The 22,044-nt window shown below is 35.9% G+C and overlaps 1 protein-coding gene across 1 annotated transcript in view; it reads right to left on the reverse strand.

Moving 5' to 3' along the window:
• The window catches only part of SEMA3E (semaphorin 3E), a 131,576-nt gene that overhangs the window by 36,521 nt on the left and 73,011 nt on the right, over positions 1 to 22,044 (reverse strand). The window contains exons 3-4 of the mRNA XM_054631424.2: positions 18,106 to 18,165; positions 13,371 to 13,490 (exon numbers count right to left, since the gene is read on the reverse strand). Coding sequence (XP_054487399.2) covers positions 13,371 to 13,490; positions 18,106 to 18,165 — 180 coding nt within the window. The remainder of the gene's footprint in view (positions 1 to 13,370; positions 13,491 to 18,105; positions 18,166 to 22,044) is intronic.

Here is a 22,044-nt window from a genome sequence, read left to right on the forward strand (position 1 = left end):
ATGAATATTCTCTTCAGGTGACTTCATCCCAGTTATGCTCTTCTGCAAAAAAATCCCAGCCTAAAAAGACAAGGACCAAAGAAGCAGAAGGTGGAAAAATGAAAGATAATAATAACAGTAATAAAATAATACTTTAAAAGGACAGAAAGAAGAAAAGATATTAGGAGAATGAAAAGTTGTAGAGCTCTTAGTTGCCTCTAATTGACAAATAATTGAATCTTTATGCGCATTTAATTTAAAAGAGTCAATCTTCAATTTCTCATAAGCCCCTTGACTTCAAAGCATTATTCACATCTTAATCCCCAGAACACATAAGCTGATGTACCTGTCTTCCATTCTCAACTGTCTAAATCATAGATGTCATTTTGCTGCAACTTCTAGTCAAAAAGAAATATTCCCAGTAGTTAGAAAGCTTCTATAAAAAATGGTATACAGCTCAGAATGCAGTTCTGCAAAAAGAGGACATCTGTTTCATGTGTACTTACAGTGAAAAAGTCTAAAATAAAATAAAATAAAATAAGGAAAAATCCATACAAATTTTAGGAAATGGACCTAAAACTCATGAGGTAACAAAGCATTTATAACCTCACCTCTGCAGAAGTTTCTCTGTTGGCCTAGCCCTGGTTGTTAAAGCTGATGTAGCAGAAAATAACTGTCTTGGGTAGAGACTGATGGTGCAGGAATATTGTTTTATGCTGTATCAGCAACAATTTCACATCAGTAGTAACTATTCCCCCTCTGCTGTTGGGTAAATGTCAAACAATGAAGAAATATTTCCCTGTGTGTGGAAATCTCAGTCCTATTCCATACTTTTCAAACATCACATACCATGTATTTTTCAAAACTAAATACTGTAACATTTGGAGTCAACAATGGATAAAAAAAGAGTGAGGTGAACTCAGAAAGGAAAAGAAAACCTTTTTGAAATAATGAAAAAGTACTTGGGAGTCATAATGGCATAAAATTTGCTGTAAGGAAATATTTCTAAAAACCATCTGAAGTTATGTATTCTCTAGTTTAGTATTCAAAATAAAGTTACTCATGAAAGAGTTTCTCCTCCAGGACTTCAGCTAAACTATTTGTCAGTTAATTGGTTCAATAGATTTAGAAGTGGAGAGACAAACCAAGAGTTAAAAATTGATAGATTTTTCTGCATTTCTTAGTTATAGTTTGTGGCTCCCATTCTGTCCTGCATAGGGAACAGACACTGAAAGCTTTCCTGCTGTTGGAGGAGACATGATCCCAGCAGGTCATCATAAAACACACTTCATATTTTGGTCTTCCCCTGATAAAATGCCACTGGTCCTCACAGCAGGGAGATGTGGCCAGTAGGGGATGTGGGCATCTCCTGGATGATGTGGAAGAACTTTTCATCACTACACACAAAATTGTACCAGTACAATGAAAACGCTACTAAAGAAGTCAATAATTTCCCTGAGAACCAGGATTAAATCAATGCTAAAGACAAACCCATCTCTTTTAACATTCATAACATGAATGTGTTTAGAACAGCCAACTATATGACTGTGGAATGAAAATGCTAAACAATATGCATAGCATCCTTTCATTGTCTGGAGTTAATGAATAAGGACTGTAGCCTAAATACATACTCTAGCATTAACACTGGGGGAAGACAAAAAATTTGATTTCAGTGCAATTTGGTGGAATTTTTAAGAGGAGGTCACTAGTTTTGATATAAAGAAGGATGTGTAGCTCATAAATGCTTGCAGACACATGTAACTGTCTGAAAAGTTGCTGAAAATGTAAGCAATGACTCCTCCAAGAGAGATTTTCCACCTTTGGCTTTTAGGACCACATGCCAAATATTCCATGGTTGCAATAAGTTATTCCTATCACTGGGGAAAGTAACTGAAGTTCAGGTGTAAGATGTGTCAGCTTCCATGGGATGCCAGTTTAAATGAAATAAGCATTGCACATTAATAATCAGCTTTGAAGGCTAATTCCATAATTCTAACCCTCCTTGCAGTTTTTGACATTGAAATCCCTTGAGAAACATCAGAGTAAAACTGACAGTTTCCTGACAGATTATACAGCCCATCAATTCAACATCACAATTTATTTTATGGGCATTATTCAGTGGTTAGGGTAAAAACCAAGCAAAAGCACATATGGAGGGCTGGGAGTGGAATTACGTGTTTCTACATGTAGCTTGGGAAAAGAAAGGGGCTTCTGGGTTTGATTTATGACACCAGTGACTCAGGAAACATAATACACTTTCAACTATTATTAAAATAATAATGTTCTTTCAAAGAAATAGAAGATATTTTTAAAACATCCAACATTTTGCCATTAACTTGATATGAATTGATAATTTTAGGCAATGAAGGCTAGAATAATGTAGGCTATACACAATAGTGAAAGAAAAGGTCAATCAGAGGCATTAAAATTTAAAGACTGAATTTAACTTTTGTTGCAGAAAATTGCTTTCACTAATGCCAAGTGCTGCTTTGCTCTGGGTCAAGACAACACTTATGCATGTGATTAATTTAAAACATATGCTCACTTCCATTCCTGTTCAGCAAAGTACCTAAGCCTATTCTGAACATTAATACTACAGCTGTATCTTTCCACTAAACCAGGGACTTAAAGATACAGCGGTTTTAGTTGTGTTTTCCTATGATATTATTTTTATGAGAGAAAAATAATTGGACTTTCTGCAAGAATTTGTAGTGTTTTGGTTATTTCACTTTAAATTTTATTATTTTCCACACAGCAAAAAAAGTAAAACATATCATACTGGCATTTTTTAAAGGAGATTGAAACTTTTTCATAATCTTTAATTACACCCTTAACTGTGTATGTATTTGTTGCAACAGTACTGACATGGTCTGCTCTCAAAAAGGCCTGTGCATTTTTGTGGTTGGTAGGCAGTTTTTTTTGGGTTTTTTTTCCTGGTGTGTGATATGTTTGGATTTGTGTTTTGCTTTTTTTTTTCCTAACAATTCCATATTGTTTACCTTGCCAGGTATTAAATCATATCTAGAGTACAGTGAGGAAAGTCTGTGAAGATTTTTTAAAGTATATTTTAAAACACTGGCTATACTATTCAGTACTGCTCTAAAGCACTGGACAAAATTCTTTCTCAGCTTTAATGATCTCATAGTTCTTCAACTTAGAGTAGATTGACATTACATGCAAGAGCTGTTTGTTGCTATCCTTTTCTAGGGGTCATGAAATTTATACTTTTTTGAAGATAAGTGGAAAAAGGAGGTTCATATGCAAACTGAATTGAAAGGGAAAGCATAAAAATAGAAAAAAATAGAGATTCTCTGCTTGTGCAAAGCTATGAGAAACGTTCTTTTAAAATTGTTAATAAAGCCACATGGTGCTAGTGTCATACATGTTGCACTCTTTTTATGTTCAAGTAACTCTTAAGCCATCAGAAATGGGAGTGTACTTTGCACTTCAGTTTTTGTCACGATCAAAAATTTTCTATGCATTCGCTTAGTATTCAATCACTCACATGGGAAAAAAAATCCATTTACACCAATGAAATGCTTTACAAATCTCACCTTGATTTCCATTCTCTTTTCACACTATAATGGTTTTATTATCGATTCGCATATAAATTAACTTTTTTTGCAAATATTCTTTTGTTTTGTATATTCCCAAATATTTTTCACATATTTTCTCTTTCTTTTATACTTATCCTTGCATTTTTATTTCAACATAGACAGACACACTGATTACACTGTGCAGAGGCTTCTTTTAGGAAGGATGAACCTTGACTTCCTCATTAAAAAAAATAAGCTGAAAGATCACAGAACATGTCTGTAAATCAGCAGAAAATATAATTCAGATATAAGTCTTCAAAGTGAACATTCAACTCCATGACCTGCCTTAATCTGTACACTTGCCTCATCAAGAAGGAACGTGGTAAAAGAGATCTACAGGAAAATAGGTTGTCCTTATATAACAGCAGAAAATAACTTACTGGGTCAGAAAAGGTGCCTCATATTATTTAGGCCTTTGTATTCAAGCAGACTAAATTCTGTTGCTAAGAAAAATGTGCATTAGCATTATCTGATAAATTTAGTCCCAAAGATTAGCTAGGTGTCTAATTGCTACAAAGCAAATTAATTCATTGAAAAATTAAAAATCTAAACCCAGTGGAATACAACTGAGTCTGTATAAAGGAACCTGTGCTCCAAATACTTACAATAATACTAATAAGTTCCTATTGCAATACACTGCCCTATTTAAGTCACCATAAAACAGGCATACAGGTATATGGGTGATCAAGACCATGCTCCAACAGGGAAAGAACTTTTCATTTAATATCTTCTTTAACTAATCCAAACATTAATTTTCAAAAGGATCTAAGCACTGGCAAAAAAATCTCTTGTTGTCAGAGGATTACTAACTTTTAAAATTATACCTTCAGCATTCACTCAACTTTATTTTCCAAGCCAAATGGGGATACAATATTAGGAATAGAGTCCTCAAAAACTGTCTGCAATAGTCAAGTCTCTGCTATTTGACATAATTAAGATTATTTGGGAGGTAGTATTTCTTCTGAGGATCTGTTTTCAATCCTCTTTACTATCCACTGACATACTGAAAAGATCAATCGCCCTATGGGATGAGAGTGCATAAAATATTATAGACATTAAATCCTCCCTAAAAATTCAGATGAATTTTTCAGGTCTGTGCATTTTATTCCACAGTTAAATGATTAAGACACATTGGACTCCAATCTGAAAATGTGTTTAAAATCTGGAGCTATGTCAGACTGCTGTGTGAGTTTGCAAAAGGATTAGCAGTTTGTGACTTGTGTCAAAATATCTGGCCTAAAGTGACAGAAATAATATATTTTCCTGACTTAAAGAATGTGAAAAAATCTGGCAAAAGAAAAAAAGATCCCACCACAGTGAACATAGAAATCAGAGGTATTTATCCTTAGCAGCTCACAGTGTTTCAGCAGAAGTGATTGCATTGATCAGAATTTTAGAAGGGACACCTTTGTGTGACCTTGAACTGGTCACATAAACTCATTAGGGGTCTTATGGCAAGGAATAGAGCCATTAGAAATGCTGATTATATTGCACTAATGTGATAGTTAATATGTATGAAAGGCTCTCTAGAATTAAAATGTATAAGTAGCTGTATATAGAATTAAAATGTATAAGTAGCTGTATATAGTGATATAGTCTTATAACCAAGTGAAAGGAAAAGTATAGTCATAAATACAGTACAAAAGTGAAGGGATTTCTGTGGGGAAGTGCAGAGTCTTTACACAGAGCCCCACTAGCCAAGCCTTTTCCTCTTCCATGTCTTTGACAGGCTAAACTTGTGCTGACATTGTGAGGGTCATATCAGAGCAAATACCAAATAAAAGCCTCTCTAATGACCTAATCTAATGATTGTTATCACAACAACTGGGGATGAAGGTCATGAAGAAATGAAAAAGGAAGGATGCAGCTCCAAGGTTTGAGCTTCTATCTAGGCTTTGGTGGTGAAAGGAGGAAGAGATGCGCTGGGCATGAAAAGAACAGCTACATTAAACTGGGAATGGATTTCAGAAGGACTCATACCCTGTTCTGTCTGTCTCCATGGAGTGGAGCCCTTTTGCAGAGCTTCAGCTGGGCATGGCTAAATTGGCCATTCTGGAAAAAAGGGCAGAGGAGTGGATCCATTGGCTCCCAATGACACACATAAACTGCTAGCAACACTTAGTTTTACTTTCTATATAGATATCAGTCTAATAAGAAAAAATATCAGTTATATATCATAGAAGGATTATACAATATTAAGGGTTCATCTCATAATGTAAAAATATTAATGAAACATTTTTTCCTCGTTTTAATTATGGTAACACCTTATTGATTAGTAAGTCTATTCTTCAAACAATGATATAGACTTCACCAGGTGCTGTCACTTAGAAAATACTTTATCACATAAATAAATGTGGCAGAATCTAAAAATCATTATAAGGAGAGCTGGAATATTTTAGTTACCCCCATCAAATTACCACACAGGTGGAGGATTTCTTTCTCTGTGGGATAACACCATTATTCCTCTGTATGGATTCATTCTCCCTGGACCATCTGTGTTTAATCTTGCAAAGGAGCAGGGGTAATATGATGGAAAATCCATTTCATATGGCTGATCAATTCACAGACCCTACCAATCTCCCAAATTGAACTTACACTTCACGTATGGCCATATTTAGCCAATATTCAAAAGTAATGAATGTTATTCACCTCATTTTATGGATGGAGAGCACTTTCAAAAAACCTGTTGTCTGTTATAAATGTAAGAATGATAAGAGCAACTGTGCTGTTACAGAATACCTGACTTTCTCCAGAACATTTCACTAAGTACATAGGTATTTGATAAAAAATGTGCATTGTAGAATTGTTAAGAAATACCAACAGTTGACGTATATTAAAGCACAGTTCTTATGAGGTATCATTGATGAATCCTCTTTTACTGAAGGTTTCCCTAAATTTTATTTTTTGCTAGAAAGATTATTTTTTAATGTAGAAGTGATTTAAACAATCACATGACTTCTTTCCCAGTAAAGTTCACAAAAGTACTGAGGAGGCCAAAATAAGAAAGAGAAAAGGTTAATGAGAGCTCAGGTTACGGAATGCTTGGAATACTGAGTTAAAGGTCAGAAGTTTGCTACGTAGATTTTAATACAACCATATCCAAAGAGCTGCATCTTGGAATAGGGAACAGAGTTTGTATCTGAAATACATCAGAACACCCTAGAAGATGGAAGTTCAGATCCTTCTTCAGACTGCTTTCATGCATTAGACCCAGGTGCCTCTTTTAGGATCTTGGATATCCCAGATGCCTTATTAAAGCTGACACTGACAGGCAGCACCAGCAATCTCTTCACTTACCTTGTTACACAAGACTGATAATTAGGTGCCTCAGCAGAGCATGTAACCTGGCATAACTCTGTGCTCAAGTGAAGAACTTTGGGTTAAGTGCAAACTGCTAAAAAAGAGTTTTCTCATTGAGATACCATGCCAAGAACTCAGCACTTGAGCCCATGAATGGGGAATCTCAAACAGAGGTGGGGCAGTGACCTTGCCTGTACACACACCATGGAATAGCATGTGTGATACTAGTGTCTGCACTTCCAGAAGATGTGAAAATACTGCAGAGAGTTCATAGGAAGGACACAAATAAGATTGAGGAGTCCTGGTGATAGGAGGTTTAAGGAGCTATATTTATTCAGCTTATCAAAAAAAGTGAAGAGGTGGCTTGATCTTTGTGCATAGGTACTTACATGAGGAAAAGATGTGGAAAAGATAGTGGGAGACTTTTCAACTTTGCTATCAAAGGCATATCAAGGTTAAATGACAGGAAGCTGAAGTTAGACACAAATTGACCTTGAATAAGTGGTTATTTCCTAACACTAAAAGTAATTAAATATTAGAACAGCTAATATATAGGTCAGAGAAATAGTGGTGTTACCCCTTTTCCCCTTTTGCAGCACAGCACCTTTGTTGTTTGCTGTGAGCATACATGTTGCCTTCACCTAACTAATTTTCTGTCTAAGTTAGGTACCATTTTAACCTCTCTTGAGATGTATGCATATTCAGCTTCCAGAACATGAAATGCTTTAACCTAAATGAAGTGTGGAGTGTATGGATGTTTTGGTGCAATTTGGCAGTCTGTGGTGTGGGCATGCAGACCAGAGAATGCAAATGAACCCCTCTGGTAAAAGATTTTATGACATGTGTTGCCCACTTGGCAGAATTTCATACCTATTTAGTGGATGGTGCTCCAAAGGGTGGCTTTTCACCCATGCAGAAGGACACTGTGCATCTGAGCAAATATTTTCAGGGCAAGAATTTGTCACACATTCTATCTAATGAAGAACTGACCAACACCCACTTCTATTTGGTCAGTGAAACCAGATGTTCCTCCTCCTTAATCCTCTGAAAACAGTGTGGAGATGAGGTAATAGGAATGAGCATGGAGAGGGATCAACTTGGCAGGTCATTGCTTGTTTTGATTATAAAAATACGTCAGAAACAACTTTATTATTGTAAAATAATAGATAGAAATATGTCTAATATTTTGCTTTTTGCAGTTTTGCTTCTCAACAAAGCTGGAAGAATGATAACATTACCATGTGCTGATCAAGAGCAGAAGATTTTTATCATGTCAAAGATAAGCTGAGATAAGACTGGCATATTCTCATACAACTTGCATGTGAATTCACTCTAGTTTGTTAAAGCAAGCGTTGAGGAGCTCATGCTGCCTATGTTTGGTTGGTGTAGCGGGGTAAACAGAAATTTTATTGCACAACTGAACCTTGTCTTGGTTTTGCATTGAATCACAGAACATATAGAAAAAGAAGTGTCCTTCCCCACACTCAACAAAATATTAAAGGCAACATAGATTAAAAGAAAAAGTTCCAACTTGACTGAACTGTCCTCCAAGCAAAAGAAAACAGCTGCCGCTTACTAAAAGCAAGACCTCTCTAACAGGACTAAAGACTCAATTCAGATCTGGTCTTCCCTGACGAGAAGAATCTCAATTGGCAAATTGAGGAGCAAGTAACGTAATAAGAAACACATCAGATTAGGAACACCTAGAGGAGAAACCCAAAAACCACCAGTGCATTTTGTGGAAAGGGTGGCTTAATCCATCAGCCTTTCAAAGTGAAGAAATGCAGCTGGAGGCAGTTTACTGAGTTAAATGAGGCACTGAAATGGCACCCTGCCAGCTCCATGTACATATTAAAAATTTACAGTGTGTTATGGAGGAAAAATTCTTCATGCATAGTTCTTTCTCATAAATTTAATTCCCTCAACAGGTTTTGTCATGCAGAGATGCCTTCCTCTTCAGGAATCAGCTCTACCTTGTCCCCCATGTAGCTTGCAAAAACTTGGGATATTATTTCTGCACATTGTTTTCTTTTGGAATTTCTACTAATTTTGTAGGTCCTATAGAGGCAGAGTAATTTTTAGCTGTACTTGGTGAAACTCCCATGTGGACTTGTTAAAGGTGTTTTGTGAGTTAGTGAATAAGGCAGAATGGATCACTGGAAAGCCTCCAGGACACCCCTACACCTGCTGCTCTACTGAATAGATAACTCAAAGATAAATCATTACCTGACTGCAGATAGGTCCTTTGATTTATCTAAGGTTCATTAAAACACACTCAGGGTATTTCCAGCAATACAGAACAGTGCCAGAGCACTCTTTTACTAGCAGCTAGACGTGGTGAAACATAGACTGAGACAGAAAGCACTTCCTTCAGCACTTGTCACCTGCCAAAACTGAGAAGTTTATATAAATGTAAAAGGAAGACACTAAATGCAGGTGCTTCCCCTCTTCTCTGCCCCTGCCTTGCTGGCATCAAAGTCAACAAGAGAGACAAATGTCAATTTGGTGAGAATCCAAGCAAAATAACATTTTTCCTGAACGTTTCTTCATCTTCTATATCTTGTTTGAAGACTTATCTCAGATTTTCTCTCACAGAGTACATGGGAAGGATGCATATACATTTCCTCATGAGAAATTTGGGGGGCAGGGTCTCTGACTCTTGCTTTCCTCCAGAAAAATAATGTTTATTTTAATGATTTCACGTTCATTTCTGGATGAAATAAAAACAAAAAAACAAAAACCAAAACAAAACAAAAAACTCAAAGGGAAAAAAAACCAAAATACCAAAAAAAAACCCCTGGAAGAACCAAATCTTTTCTGACCTGCAATGCTTTTTGACATTTGGAAGCATTTCATGAAGTCAGAGATAATCAATTCACTTACTGGCTGGCTATATATATTTGTTTTGTTGGACAAGACTTTGTAATATGTTCTGTTGCAAACATCAGTAGCTGTTCTGTCTGCAAAGTCAGCACTACTACTTTTCCTAATTTGTAACTTAATTCTAAATGGCAGAAAAACATTGAGTATTTTGCTGAAATGTTTAAATTTGGAAAAGAAACATTGATCAAAGTAATTAGAAATAAAGAAAAAGATAAAAAGCTGCAGTCAGTGACTATACTTATATATTTTTAGACATATAGCAACTGAAATAGCTTTATGAAACACAACAGTCTGGAATTCCACAGTGAAATCAATTAAGTCGATATTGGGATAGAATACAGTAAACCATTTTTTTATTTAGTCTTTCAAATGGATATATAGTATATAAGAGAACTTATAAGTAATGTGATTTAGAAAAATACATTTGGTTATAGTCTGGTGGTACAACACAAGTTTGATGTAGAATTAAATAAAACCGATATTTTTTTCTTGTTGGTTTCTATGATCAACATATAAAGAAAAAATGCATGGCATAATGACATTGCTATAACCACGGGAAGCACAAAAGAAGCTGTAATGTTTCATAGCACAATGTGCATGTGAAGATTTCAAAGCACATTTCATTCACTACATTGTAAGGATAATACTTTCCACAGAGAGTGGCTGGGGAATGGACATTATTGCTGTGTTTTTCAAGAACATCAGATGTTCTGTTTTAAGGCAGTTCCATGGTATAATGATCTGCCAATGAAGCAACCAAATTCCGCCTATTTTTGGAAATCTCCTTTTGGCTTCATGATTTCTTGACAAGAACTCAGCAAGATACAGCTCAAACCTGGTTTTGATATGAAAAGATGAATTTGTGGTTGTATAAGTATGTAAGATTATATACAGGAGGCAGAATGCTCCTTTTCACAAACTGTACTGCACCTCACAAACCCATGCTAAATCAGGATGCCATACAGTGTCCTTGGGATCATGGCTTTGGGAAATCTTCACTGTTCAAAGGAAAACCAGCAATGCTTCAGTTTCTTACCAAATGGCTATTCAGAAATGGATGACTTTTGTTGGAAGCCAGCTACAAGACAAACATCCCTGCAACATGATCACCAAGATCCAGAGCCTTAACTGGATGTTAGGTTCCAACAGGTTCCTCTTTGGCCTGCTCAGTAAATGGGAAGGGGCAGTGTTGCAGCAGATACACTCCTGCTGTTCTGTCACGTGCTTAAATGCCTCTCTAAATTCATCTCTAGGTTACATTTATATACCATTAATAACTTAAGAACCCCGCAGTTTTTACTGAGAGGGTCCCAACTTCCCCACTCCATCAGCTCAGAGAGCACTATTGAAACGTCTTGAGAGCAAGTATTTTTCTATGCTGATACTGTTGGTTAATAATTCCATATGAAAGTCTGCATCTACCTTCATATGCTGCATTAGTTATGTATCTGGATACACAGAATTTTGTCATAAAGAGCTCCTTCCTTTCCTTCATCCTACACCTTACACCTTAACATGTCTGAGAAGTGACATTGTTCAAATATATATGAGCCTCAAACATAAACTGTGCTACTCAGGCTTGAGGAGGTGTAAAGAGGTATATAGTCATATTTTAAGTACTGTTTCATTTGCTACTGTCCTTTCCATGACAGTCAGACAGTGAGAAAATGGCCAGAGAGATGAGGTGGAAGAAATAGAGGACAGTAATCAGGTGTTTTGGGAAGAGGATACTCTGACCAGACAGATCAGCAGAGACTGAGCTGCAGCTTTCTGCAGAAGGATCTTGTCCTTTCACTTCCTGCAGCTACACCATGTCCTTATCACTCAAAGAAAGCAAGATTACAATTTGCCCATTCAACCACACACCATGTGTTATTTTTAACCTACCATATAAATGGCATCTCTCTTTTTTAATCCTGATGGTCAGCTTTTCAGATAACAGGAAAAAGTATAGCTACTTGTTAGTGTAGAATATATATTTCCTGTCTACACAACAAAAAAAACAACAAAAGAAAATTTCCCATGATTTCACTGTGGGTAAAATTTTAGAACCTCAGTGTGACAAGGGAGAATAATAAACAAAAATAAGGGAAGGAAGGATAAGATAAGGGGATGATCATGGGTCACCCAGTCTTAAATATATCTTGCTTCTTTTTTTTTCCTAGCTTCTATTTTTATTAGTCTGTTGTTTAGCTTTCAAAAAGTGTTCCTACATGTACAGCTATTGCTTCCTTCAAACTTTACTGGGAAGCCTGACAGGAGGTTTGTGAGAGGAGCAAGGAAGACACACACATTTTCTTATTTAAACATTTCTTATTATCTAGCTCCTTCCTTAATTTCAGTAGAGAGTGTGTTTTGGCAATTCATACAACTCTGAATCTAAGTGCTGTGCTGGAGTTCTAACTCCTGAGTTTCTTCTCATTTTGACTGCAGTTGGAGGTGCACAGCCTGGATTGGATCCTTGGAGATTGATTCTGGTGATGTCACTCTTGTTTGCTTTGTCAAAAGGATGCATCATTACTCAGAAAAGATTAATCAAAAACAATTGCCTAAAGTAAATCCAGTAGTTGATTTCTATGAGTACACTTCAAAAAATTTTATATACGAAATTAATATTTATTCAAGACAAGAGTTCCTGGCCATAGGGGAAAGCAAGAATTCCCTTGGATGGTGCTGTAGCATCAGCTCCATGACAAGTGCTCAGCTCCACCAGGAGACATCCTGTGAACCAACTAAACAAAACCATTAACCAGCAACCCTTCCTGACACCTGCCAGTCAAAAGCAATCTTATCTTTGGGTTATAGATCATCTCCATCTATTAGGCCCCATCTCACAAAGTGCATTCCCAAGAATCCCTGGTTCAGTTCCTAAAGCTGCCATCACCTGTGCCTTCAGCAGCCTAGACCTGATGCCCAAGGAGTTTTACCTGCTAATTTAAAATGAGAGGTTGGTACTTCTGCTGAATCTTTAAACCTGTTCTAATATAGCTGAGACAGAAAGGATCCCAGTTCCTGAGATGTCCAGACAATTTCTATTTTTGCATAAGAAAAATATTCAAAATATTGATCCTCTTATTGATCTCTGCAGTACTGTTTCACTCAGCTGTAAGCATCATTAAGGAGCTTACACTTGTGCTGAACAAGACCAGTATAAAGAAGCAGAATTTACCAAAGATTCGTTAAGAAATTCAATCTCCCATCAAACTAACACATATTTTGATATATGATGTATTTTTTAAATAAACAAAAAACAACAACAAAAAAAATAAACCCCAACAGATTTATCTATAACTCTCCCCAAAAAATTTAATTTTTTTTTCTTAAGAATTACTATATCAGCTTAGCTAGTGAAAAACACACCAAAAATCTAAGATGACCTTTGGATTACTTGCATAATTCTCCAGAATATACATTCAAATATTAGTGAGTTCCTATGATCATAAACTAAATTACAGTCCAGCATTACATTTCTGAGAAGAACGGGGTTAAATCAAGGAAAATATCTATCAGATGAGAGCTGTGAACAACTGAACTTTAATATTTATTTTTTACCACAGTGGCTTTGCTGGAATCTGGACTGGAAGGATCAGTACTATAAACCAAATTTCTTACCTCTGATGGATGTCCAGCTCTTATAAAAGTACAGAGTGGATCAAAAGCTCCTGTTCCACAAACCAGAAGATGGGTCCTGTTGTATCGGTGAAGGACACGGATGTAATTTGCACATTCATCCTAGTTTATGTAAAAAATAAACACAGGGAAATATCAGCTTTTAAATTATTTCTTTTAGTATCTTATGTGCCCATAGGTGATGTTCTAATATTGAATCTTTCTATTCTATTTCATTTCATTTTACTAACTCTGCTCCATAAGTTTCATGGGTGGGCATTTTTACATTAAAAAAGCAAGTTTAGAGCACTGATTGATCATATCTTATTTTAGATGCTTATCCAGTTAGGAGTTAATAAATTATAAAAACACTTTCGTGCTTCTTTAGTCATGGAGATATCTGCAAATCTGAAAAGATCTTTACTATGTATTAGTGGGTACATAGGACACATACATAAGATTCAGAGCATAAGATGTGAACGGTCAGAAAACAGCTTCTCTCTAGAGTTAAATACTTGATCTCGCTAAAAATATATTTTAATTGCACCATTAATTTATTGTATAATTAATTGTTAATCAATATTTTTCATATTGTATAGACACATACTTTGTCTGTTTCCACTGTTTAAACCCCTTTGAAAAAGAAATATTCATTTCCCCCAAGGCAATACTTTGGGACTCATTAGTGTATTTGCAGCTTCATAAATATTACAATTAAAACATTTCCTTTGAGATGAGGGGTCCTGTGCTAAACTAGAAATGGAGACAGTGAGATAAAAGTATCCCTTGATTTTGGGACTCCTGGGATTCCTGGGATTTGTTTTTAGAATTTTTTTTTGGTGTTTTTACAGTGGGTTTCTATGAGTGGAGCAAAATTACTGCTCATTTCAATTCATTGCTCAACATTTCTGCAACTTAGAACCCTGAGCTTTAAGAGTCACATCAAGTTTAAGACATTTAAAATGGAATTAATCCCAGCTAACTTTGTTCTTGCATTTGACATGTAATTTATGGAATTCTCTCTGGCTTTTTCAATAGCCAGTGAAGCAGGCCAGACATCTCCAGAAAGCAATTAATGCAATCCTGAAATGAATGTGCAAAACAGAGTGGAGGAATTTCCTTTTTGAAAATTTCCAGTGTTTCACTGATAACTACTCTCATTTTTGGACTGCTGTATTTGTGTGAGAACAATCCTGGATCTTATTAAACAACTGCAAGAACTTAACATCAAAAAGGAAGGGTCTAGAGGGAATTCATGAGCAGAATTCAACACTTGCAAATCCACACCAGGTTCAAAACTAAGAAACCATCTTTCTTCAAATCCCTGAAATCATTACGTGTAAGTCTTCCATATGCTCCAGCAAATAAAAAAGGAAAGAAATCTCCCCCTCTACCTGATTCTCCTTAACTGCTCATCCTCAGGATACATCATGCTAATTCATGGAAGTAAGTAACCTACACAAGACATAACATGTTCTGTAATGAAATATTATACATATACAATGGGAGAATCGACCTTTTAATATTTTACTTTTGGAAATTCTTGATTTTTAACTAATGTGTTCCTTTTTTTAAAAGAAATAAAAGCATAAAGTCAGACAAAATGAGAGAAGAATGGGGTTAAATCAGCAGCATGTGATCCTCCTTGTATGGATCAGCACTCAAAGACAGAGGTGTCCACTTTTTATGTTCATTTCCCAAATGTTTGCTGATTTGTGGTAGCAAAATGCTATTTCATAGGTATTTTATGATGCCATGAAGATTTTGAATAGACGCTTTACTGGGTGCTGATGCTGTTCCTGATTCTCCCTCTCCTCCTTCCTGACTTATTCCCTTTGTCTGCTCTCAGTGGTTGTCTTTTCTTTACTCCATGGTTTCCTTTTTTATCCATATACACTTTCTGTATATGGATAAACTCTTGATCTTTATGCCAAAATCATTTTAGGGATTTAAGATTTTATTTAAATGGGAAAAATCCACACCACACTTTTTTTTTTTTCTCCTGTGTGCCTTTGTAGGATTGCCTGAAAAAAATCTGCAAAAAAATCCTAGGATATGAAAATACCAAACATAGAAAAACACTAATTCAAAATGGCTAGACTTGCTCATTTATAAGTTTATAAACAGATGACAAAAGGTGCTGTTCTGGGAAGTGTCAGGAAAAAAGGCATTGCTGATAAACCTACTAATAATGTACTTTACACAGAGCAGGGAAGAGATGCATCATCCAAGGGAACATTGAAATAAGACTTCTTTATACTTTATCAATTAAATAAATACTAGGGTTGTCTTTAGGATGCTCCAAGATAAATTATTAGATCTGTGGAATTTTTTTAACTGAAACTTCTCAGTGTGGAGGAGTGAGGCATCTCTACAGAATTTGATTTATATCTGAATGATTTCCTATTCTGATAAAGTAATTCAGAGTAATTGAAAACTCTCCCACCACAGGCTAACAGGTGTGATTCCTGGCACACTGGATGACAGCTGAAGGATTTTTTTTTTCTTTGTCTTCACTCAAATCAGGAAAACATGGCCTTATTTTAAGAGTATAGATGTGTTGTTAAGACAAGCCTTTTTTAATTGTCCTATTAAGTCTGTTACAAGCTCTGAAAATGTTTATGACTACAGTACTTGCTATTTTACTGCTACAATAAGAACTGATAACTTCTTAAGGTTATACAAGCTTGTAAAAGTGGCCAGTTCTGTTATGTAGAAAGAGGCAGCAAAGTACACGTGAAGTATTTCAGTGCTGAGAAGCTTATTACAATATTATCAGTTCTACTTAATAATTATGTCTTGAGTAACAGATCTTTTGCAAAGGAAAATAAAAAAATAGAAACAGCATGGAAATAAGAAAAAAGTTTGAAATAGAGAAATATTTTTTCTAGACTTTGTAGTGTGAAAAGAAGCATTAAGAAATTAAAATTCATAGATGGTTGATTTTAAGACATTATTCTATTAAGTCAATATTGGTTTATGGCTACAAAAAATAAGGGTGAAAAGAAAAATAGTAGGAAGGTTTTTGATTCTAATTTAGATTCCTTTCAGGTTGAATGATTTATCTTACTGAATGCTGAGGATGTTGATGAAAATTACTAAGACTTCCTTGATATTAATGTCACCCATTCACATAGTCCATGCATAATTAAGTCTCATGTGAGGATCAGAACATTGTTTGGTATTACAATATTAAAAATTTTTAAAATTTTAATGTATATTTCTTAAAGAGTCTACTTCTAGAATCCTGTGATTATCTAAAAGTTCTGGTTTTTTTCTGTAAAAGCAGTAGTTACTCCAAATCTTCATGTTGCACAGAAATGTAGGAAACACATAAAGCTCTTTAAATGACCACATTCATAGAATGCAAATTTGAGGATTTATAACAACAAACTGCATTGCAAAAAGGTTTTGAGGTTTAGGGAAATGTGAGTCTGGGAGAGCTATCTTTGTTTTGAAACAGCAGTACCTATTGCTGCATTTTTTAACAAAAATATTGTCTGAGTATCAGAAAACATGCAGGGCTAAAGAAGGATGGTAGAACTTTAACTCACAACAGCCAATGTTTAGAGGTAGTATCAAATAAAGGCCAAATAATTTAGGTTTAGGATTCATTTAATATGACCATAAAGTTCAGCCATTGTAGAAAACCACCATTTGCCACCAAAGCCACTTAAAATTATCAAGGATATAAAAGTAACCTGAAAAAGTACAAAGAAACCTTAAGAATCTTCAAAAAGGATCAGTTCTATACAAGGTGAATAGGAAGAGTTGGGGTGTTATTATTATTATTATTATTATTATTACTACTACTAGAACATTCAAATCTGGTTCCAGGGCCTTAATGTGGACAGTTCTCAAGCTTTTACTTCAGAAGAAATCTTTATAGCTTCCTAACTTACTGGGAATTGATGGTGGTTATCGTTGAGGCTGCTGTTTGCTGTGTTTCTTGGCAAAGCTTGTGTGTCCCCTTCCATGTCCTACATTCCTGTCACTGTTGCTGTAAAACTATCAAAATTTTCACATCCCTTGGTTCAGTGTGAGCTCTCTCAGCTGTGGGATTTATTAGGTGTACTCTCTGTGTGTTTATGAGGTGCAGCTAATGAGCTTGGTGCACTGCAAAATTAAAGAGAGCTCCCCTCCAGAAGAACTTTCATCCTGTGCTGCCAATGATATCAGCTGCTGTGTGTCAGTGAGCTTTCAAGTCTTTTCCCAGGAAATTATTACAGTCAGGGCACTGAATCACAAGAACAGAACAGGTCTGAGGTTCATTAAAACACTATTGTTATTAATAGAACAAGAAACCTATAGGAAAATATAAATTACAGTGTATTTTATAATCATTAATAACTGCTTTTTTGAATGTATTCTAGTGAATGCAAATTTTAAAGATAAACTGGAATGTGAAAATAAAGAAGATAATCTGTGTGTATGAAAAGAAAAGGACATAGAAATGGAAAAAGAAAATTATTAAGGTACCTTCTTTGCTAGCACCAGAATAAGAATTAGAAGAAAGTTCAGGCAATCAAAAGTGTTCATTGCCTGTTTACGAGCTGGTTTGAAGAGCAATTAAACTAATAATTTAATGTGTTCACAGTAGTTACATGTTTTTAACCTGCAACACTTCACTTTCTATCTGTGCTTTAATCTCTCTTAAGTTAGGGATGCCTGAATCCTTGTTTTGGACCAGCCAGTGGTATAATTAAAGTATATTTGATCTGTTATTAGTGATACTTACAGCATCTCTTCCTTTAATTATGCATTCTTCTGCCTGCAGAGGTGTACTAGGCCAATGGATCTGAGGGAAAAAAAAAAATTAATTGGCAGTCTGATCATGGAAATCCAGCCTTTCCATTATTTCTCATGTGAAAGATTCTCAGATCAGAAATACAAAATCATAGACCAGCCCAGGTTGGAAGGTGCCTGAAAAGATCATCTGGTCCAGCTTTTGGTGGGAATGGGAGCCCATGGTGAGATTATCAGTCTGTCCTAGGCATCTTTAAACCTCACTGACAGAAACTCCACCATGGCCCTGGCTCCTTGTGAAGGGAGAGCCTCTTTCCTCTCTGAGATGCCACTTAAATACTTAACTACTGGAATACTATGATGAGTTCCCCCTGAGCCTTTCTTCTCCTGAGAGAAAAGACTTTCAGTCTTCCCTTTGTTGGAACACAACTGTCTTGATTAGGGCAGCAGAGCAAATTTATTAGCAGTCAACAGAATTTAAAGGAAGTTAATGTATAGAACATTTTATATAAATTCAGTAGGAAAAACTATGCTGAACTGTCAGAGAATTTCAACATAGTTATTAATCTTGAACTACTGATTTCCTGCTTGAAGTGGCACCTAGGAAAGAAAATGGCTTACAGTTGAAGTTAATAAGGGTTAGCAATTAACCTAATGGGAATAGGATTGGCTCTTCACAGTCAATTACTAGACATGAAGCCAAATTACACAAATGAGTTTTTCTTCAGCTATGTACTGTATAACATTTAGGTTTCATCCCAGATGCATGATTTGGTTGGATGAAAACAATATTAAACAATGACTGATCACACTGGAATGATTACTTAATTTCTTACAACATTTAAAAGTGAAAACAAAAACATGTTCACATCAGTGATATCAGGCTTGGCTGAAATCAAGTAAATATCTAAAAACTGATGTCATCATTAAGACATTTTTGTCAATAATCCAATCACAATTTTGTTTTCTGTCCGGAAAACATTTTTAAATGAAATTCTTCTGCTAAGCTTTTTTCTCCCCCCGCTTTTTTTTTTTTTTTTGGTAATTGAACTGTCTTAGTTCTCTTGAAATAATTCTAATCTGAGAAAATGATAAATTAATAAAAAACTTAATTGCAGACAAGTGGGGATAAATTATTTATCCTAGATTCCTGGGACTTGAAAGTAAAAAACCCACTTCCCCTTAATATCTTCCTTAATTAATTGGATGTGGAAATCAAAGAAATACTAAATAAATTTGCCAATGACACTTAAATGGGAGGAGCTGTTGACTCTCTTGAGGGCCAAGGCACTGCAGAGACCAGGACAAATCAGAGGGCTGGGCAATCATCAACTGGATCAATTTTAACATGAGCAAGTGCATTCTGCACCTGGGACAGTGCAACCCCAGTGCTGTGCATGGATCAGGGAATGAGAGACAAGAGCAGCAGCAGAAAGGGACCTGGGGGTCCTGGTCAATGGCAAACTGAGTGAGTCAGCAGTGCCCTGGCAGTGTTTAGGTCTCAAACCATCTAAATCCAAGTTAATCAGAACATTTGTTTTCAGTCAGATGGTCTTGCAGTTATCTATGAGTGATGAAAAATTACTCTCATCCAGTCTCTTCACTGCTGCTGTATAGTCTGGAAGGGTACCTGGACTCTGCTGAACTCCCATGAAGGCACTCATCCAGTCATCCTGGTCAGACCATTCCTGGTTCATTCATTGCAAAACCCAGGGTCCACAGTCATTTATTTTAGTCACTGGTCAGGACTTGAATGAAGCTTGGGTTAAGTCTGTCCTTAACCCAAAAAACCTAGAAGTTATGAGATCTCTAAGATCTCTCGAGGCTAGAAGTATGAAAACACAGCTCTCACTTCCCAAAGACATGTTCTAACTAGCAGGCTAAAATGAGAGCTTTTGCCTACACCAGGCATAGGGGGCTATTAGGAACAGAGAAACCACAGAGGGAATAAAACACTTGACTCTGTAACCTGATATTAAATACACTGTGTGTAGGTGATTATTTTTGCATTTGGAGACTTAGTCCCAGTGCTGTTGGAAATACTTTGAATGTACATTTTCCACTTATATACTGATATAAGATATACTGAATTAAATACATATACAGAGTTAAGAGAAAAAAGCCAAAGAGGTAACCTAATGCTCCTGCTTGTCTGGAATGTCAAAAAGCAGCTGCAGTGGAGCTACATAAATTTGGTCCTTGGCACAGAAAAAAAGAATAACCCTTGGAATTGCAGAATGCTTTGGGTTGGAAGGGACCCTTAAAGACCAACGAGTGTAACCACCTACTATAGTCAGGGATTTCTTTCACTGATGCTCGAGGCCCCATCCAGCCTGACCTTGAACAGTTCCTGGGATGGAGCATTCACAACTTCTGTGTGGCAAAGGGTCTCACCATGTTCATAGTTAAGAAGTTCTTCCTAGCATCTAAGCTAAATCTACAGTCTTTTATTTGAAAACCTCTGTCTCTTGTCCTGTCACTACAGTCCTTGAGAAAATTCTGTCTTTCCTGTAAGGCCTGAAACTGAAACTCCAGCATAAGGTTTTCCTGGAGCTTTCTCTTCTTCAGGCTGAACCTCAATTCCCTCAGCCTGTCTTTATAGGAGAGATGTTCCAGCCCTCTGACCATTTTTGTGGCCCTCCTCACAAAATTACTGACTTCTAAGGCAAGTCCATGTTTATTGCCTGAAGTACAGGGGTCTGAACTATAACTCTAGTAATAGATATATGTCTCCTGGAGAAGTTTTTCTATCCAGAAATTATTTTTTAAACTCATAACTCTTGCAAGGCTCTTGAGTTTAACATAAATAAGTATTAAGATTTTAATCTCTTCAAGAGTATTTTAGAATCGAGACTAAAAAAATCTCTGCATGTCAGATTTTACTATCATACCAAATTTTAAATTAGCATGACATAGGATGTGTTTGCATTGCATGAAAATCCAGATATTAATCAGCTGCAATGGTACTTTTTAACCTGGCATGTATTACTTTTCCTGATGTTTGTGTTTAAGAGGTGTGACAATTACCAGCCTTAATTTTTAATTTGTTCTCTGCTGGGTTTACAAAAATTAATTTAATTTTTAATTGGTTCTCTGCTGGGATTACAATCATTTGGCAAGCTATCAATACGTATTTTGGGAAATCTGCCTGGGTATATAGACTGTATTAGCATCACACTGGCATACATCCCACTGGGCTGCAGTCTTGACATAACTATTGGCTTGAGCATAATTTTTCAAAATTTTTCACAACTTTAGATTACTGTGAATTAAATTTTAAAATTGCTTGTTTAGTGATGTTTTTTCCTATTGTACCACAGCATTCTCATCCTTGACCTCGATGATGTAATTTTAGCTCTGTAAAGGGTAAAGCACTGTAGGGAAAAGATATTTTTAAATATATTCATCATGGGGAAAAAAATGGAGTTGTAAGAAAGTACAGATATGGGCGAAACTTTAATTCGAGCTGGAATGCTAATTAGTGTCTGCAAACATCCTCTCCATTCAGACACTAGCCTCAAAAAATAGGATGGTATCTATACTGAAAACTAATTTAAAGAAATTATATGAGCTTTATAGCACTTCAGGCCAAAACAGACCACTGTGTGTTCTAGTCTGAACTATAATGTGCGACAGGGCAATTAAGCAATTCAACCAGCCTGTCCCCAGTTTAAGTCAATAAATAGTGCTTAATTAACAGCCAACTTGTGCTTGGCTGAAACATAATTTCTTTAAAAGTATCTGCTGATGGCTGAATATTGTATATATTTATCAACAAATAACCTCTTGGAAGGTTATTCCAATGGATAATACTCGCTAAATTGTGTGCTTCTCATTTCAGTTTACATTAGTGCACACTCCTACACGGCATTCAAAGAAGACTCAAGCAAGCCCTGATCTTGCAGACTTGTCTTCAGCCAGCTCTGGAGTG

The sequence above is a fragment of the Agelaius phoeniceus genome, chromosome 5 (assembly GCF_051311805.1).
Source record: "Agelaius phoeniceus isolate bAgePho1 chromosome 5, bAgePho1.hap1, whole genome shotgun sequence".
NCBI lineage: Eukaryota > Metazoa > Chordata > Aves > Passeriformes > Icteridae > Agelaius > Agelaius phoeniceus.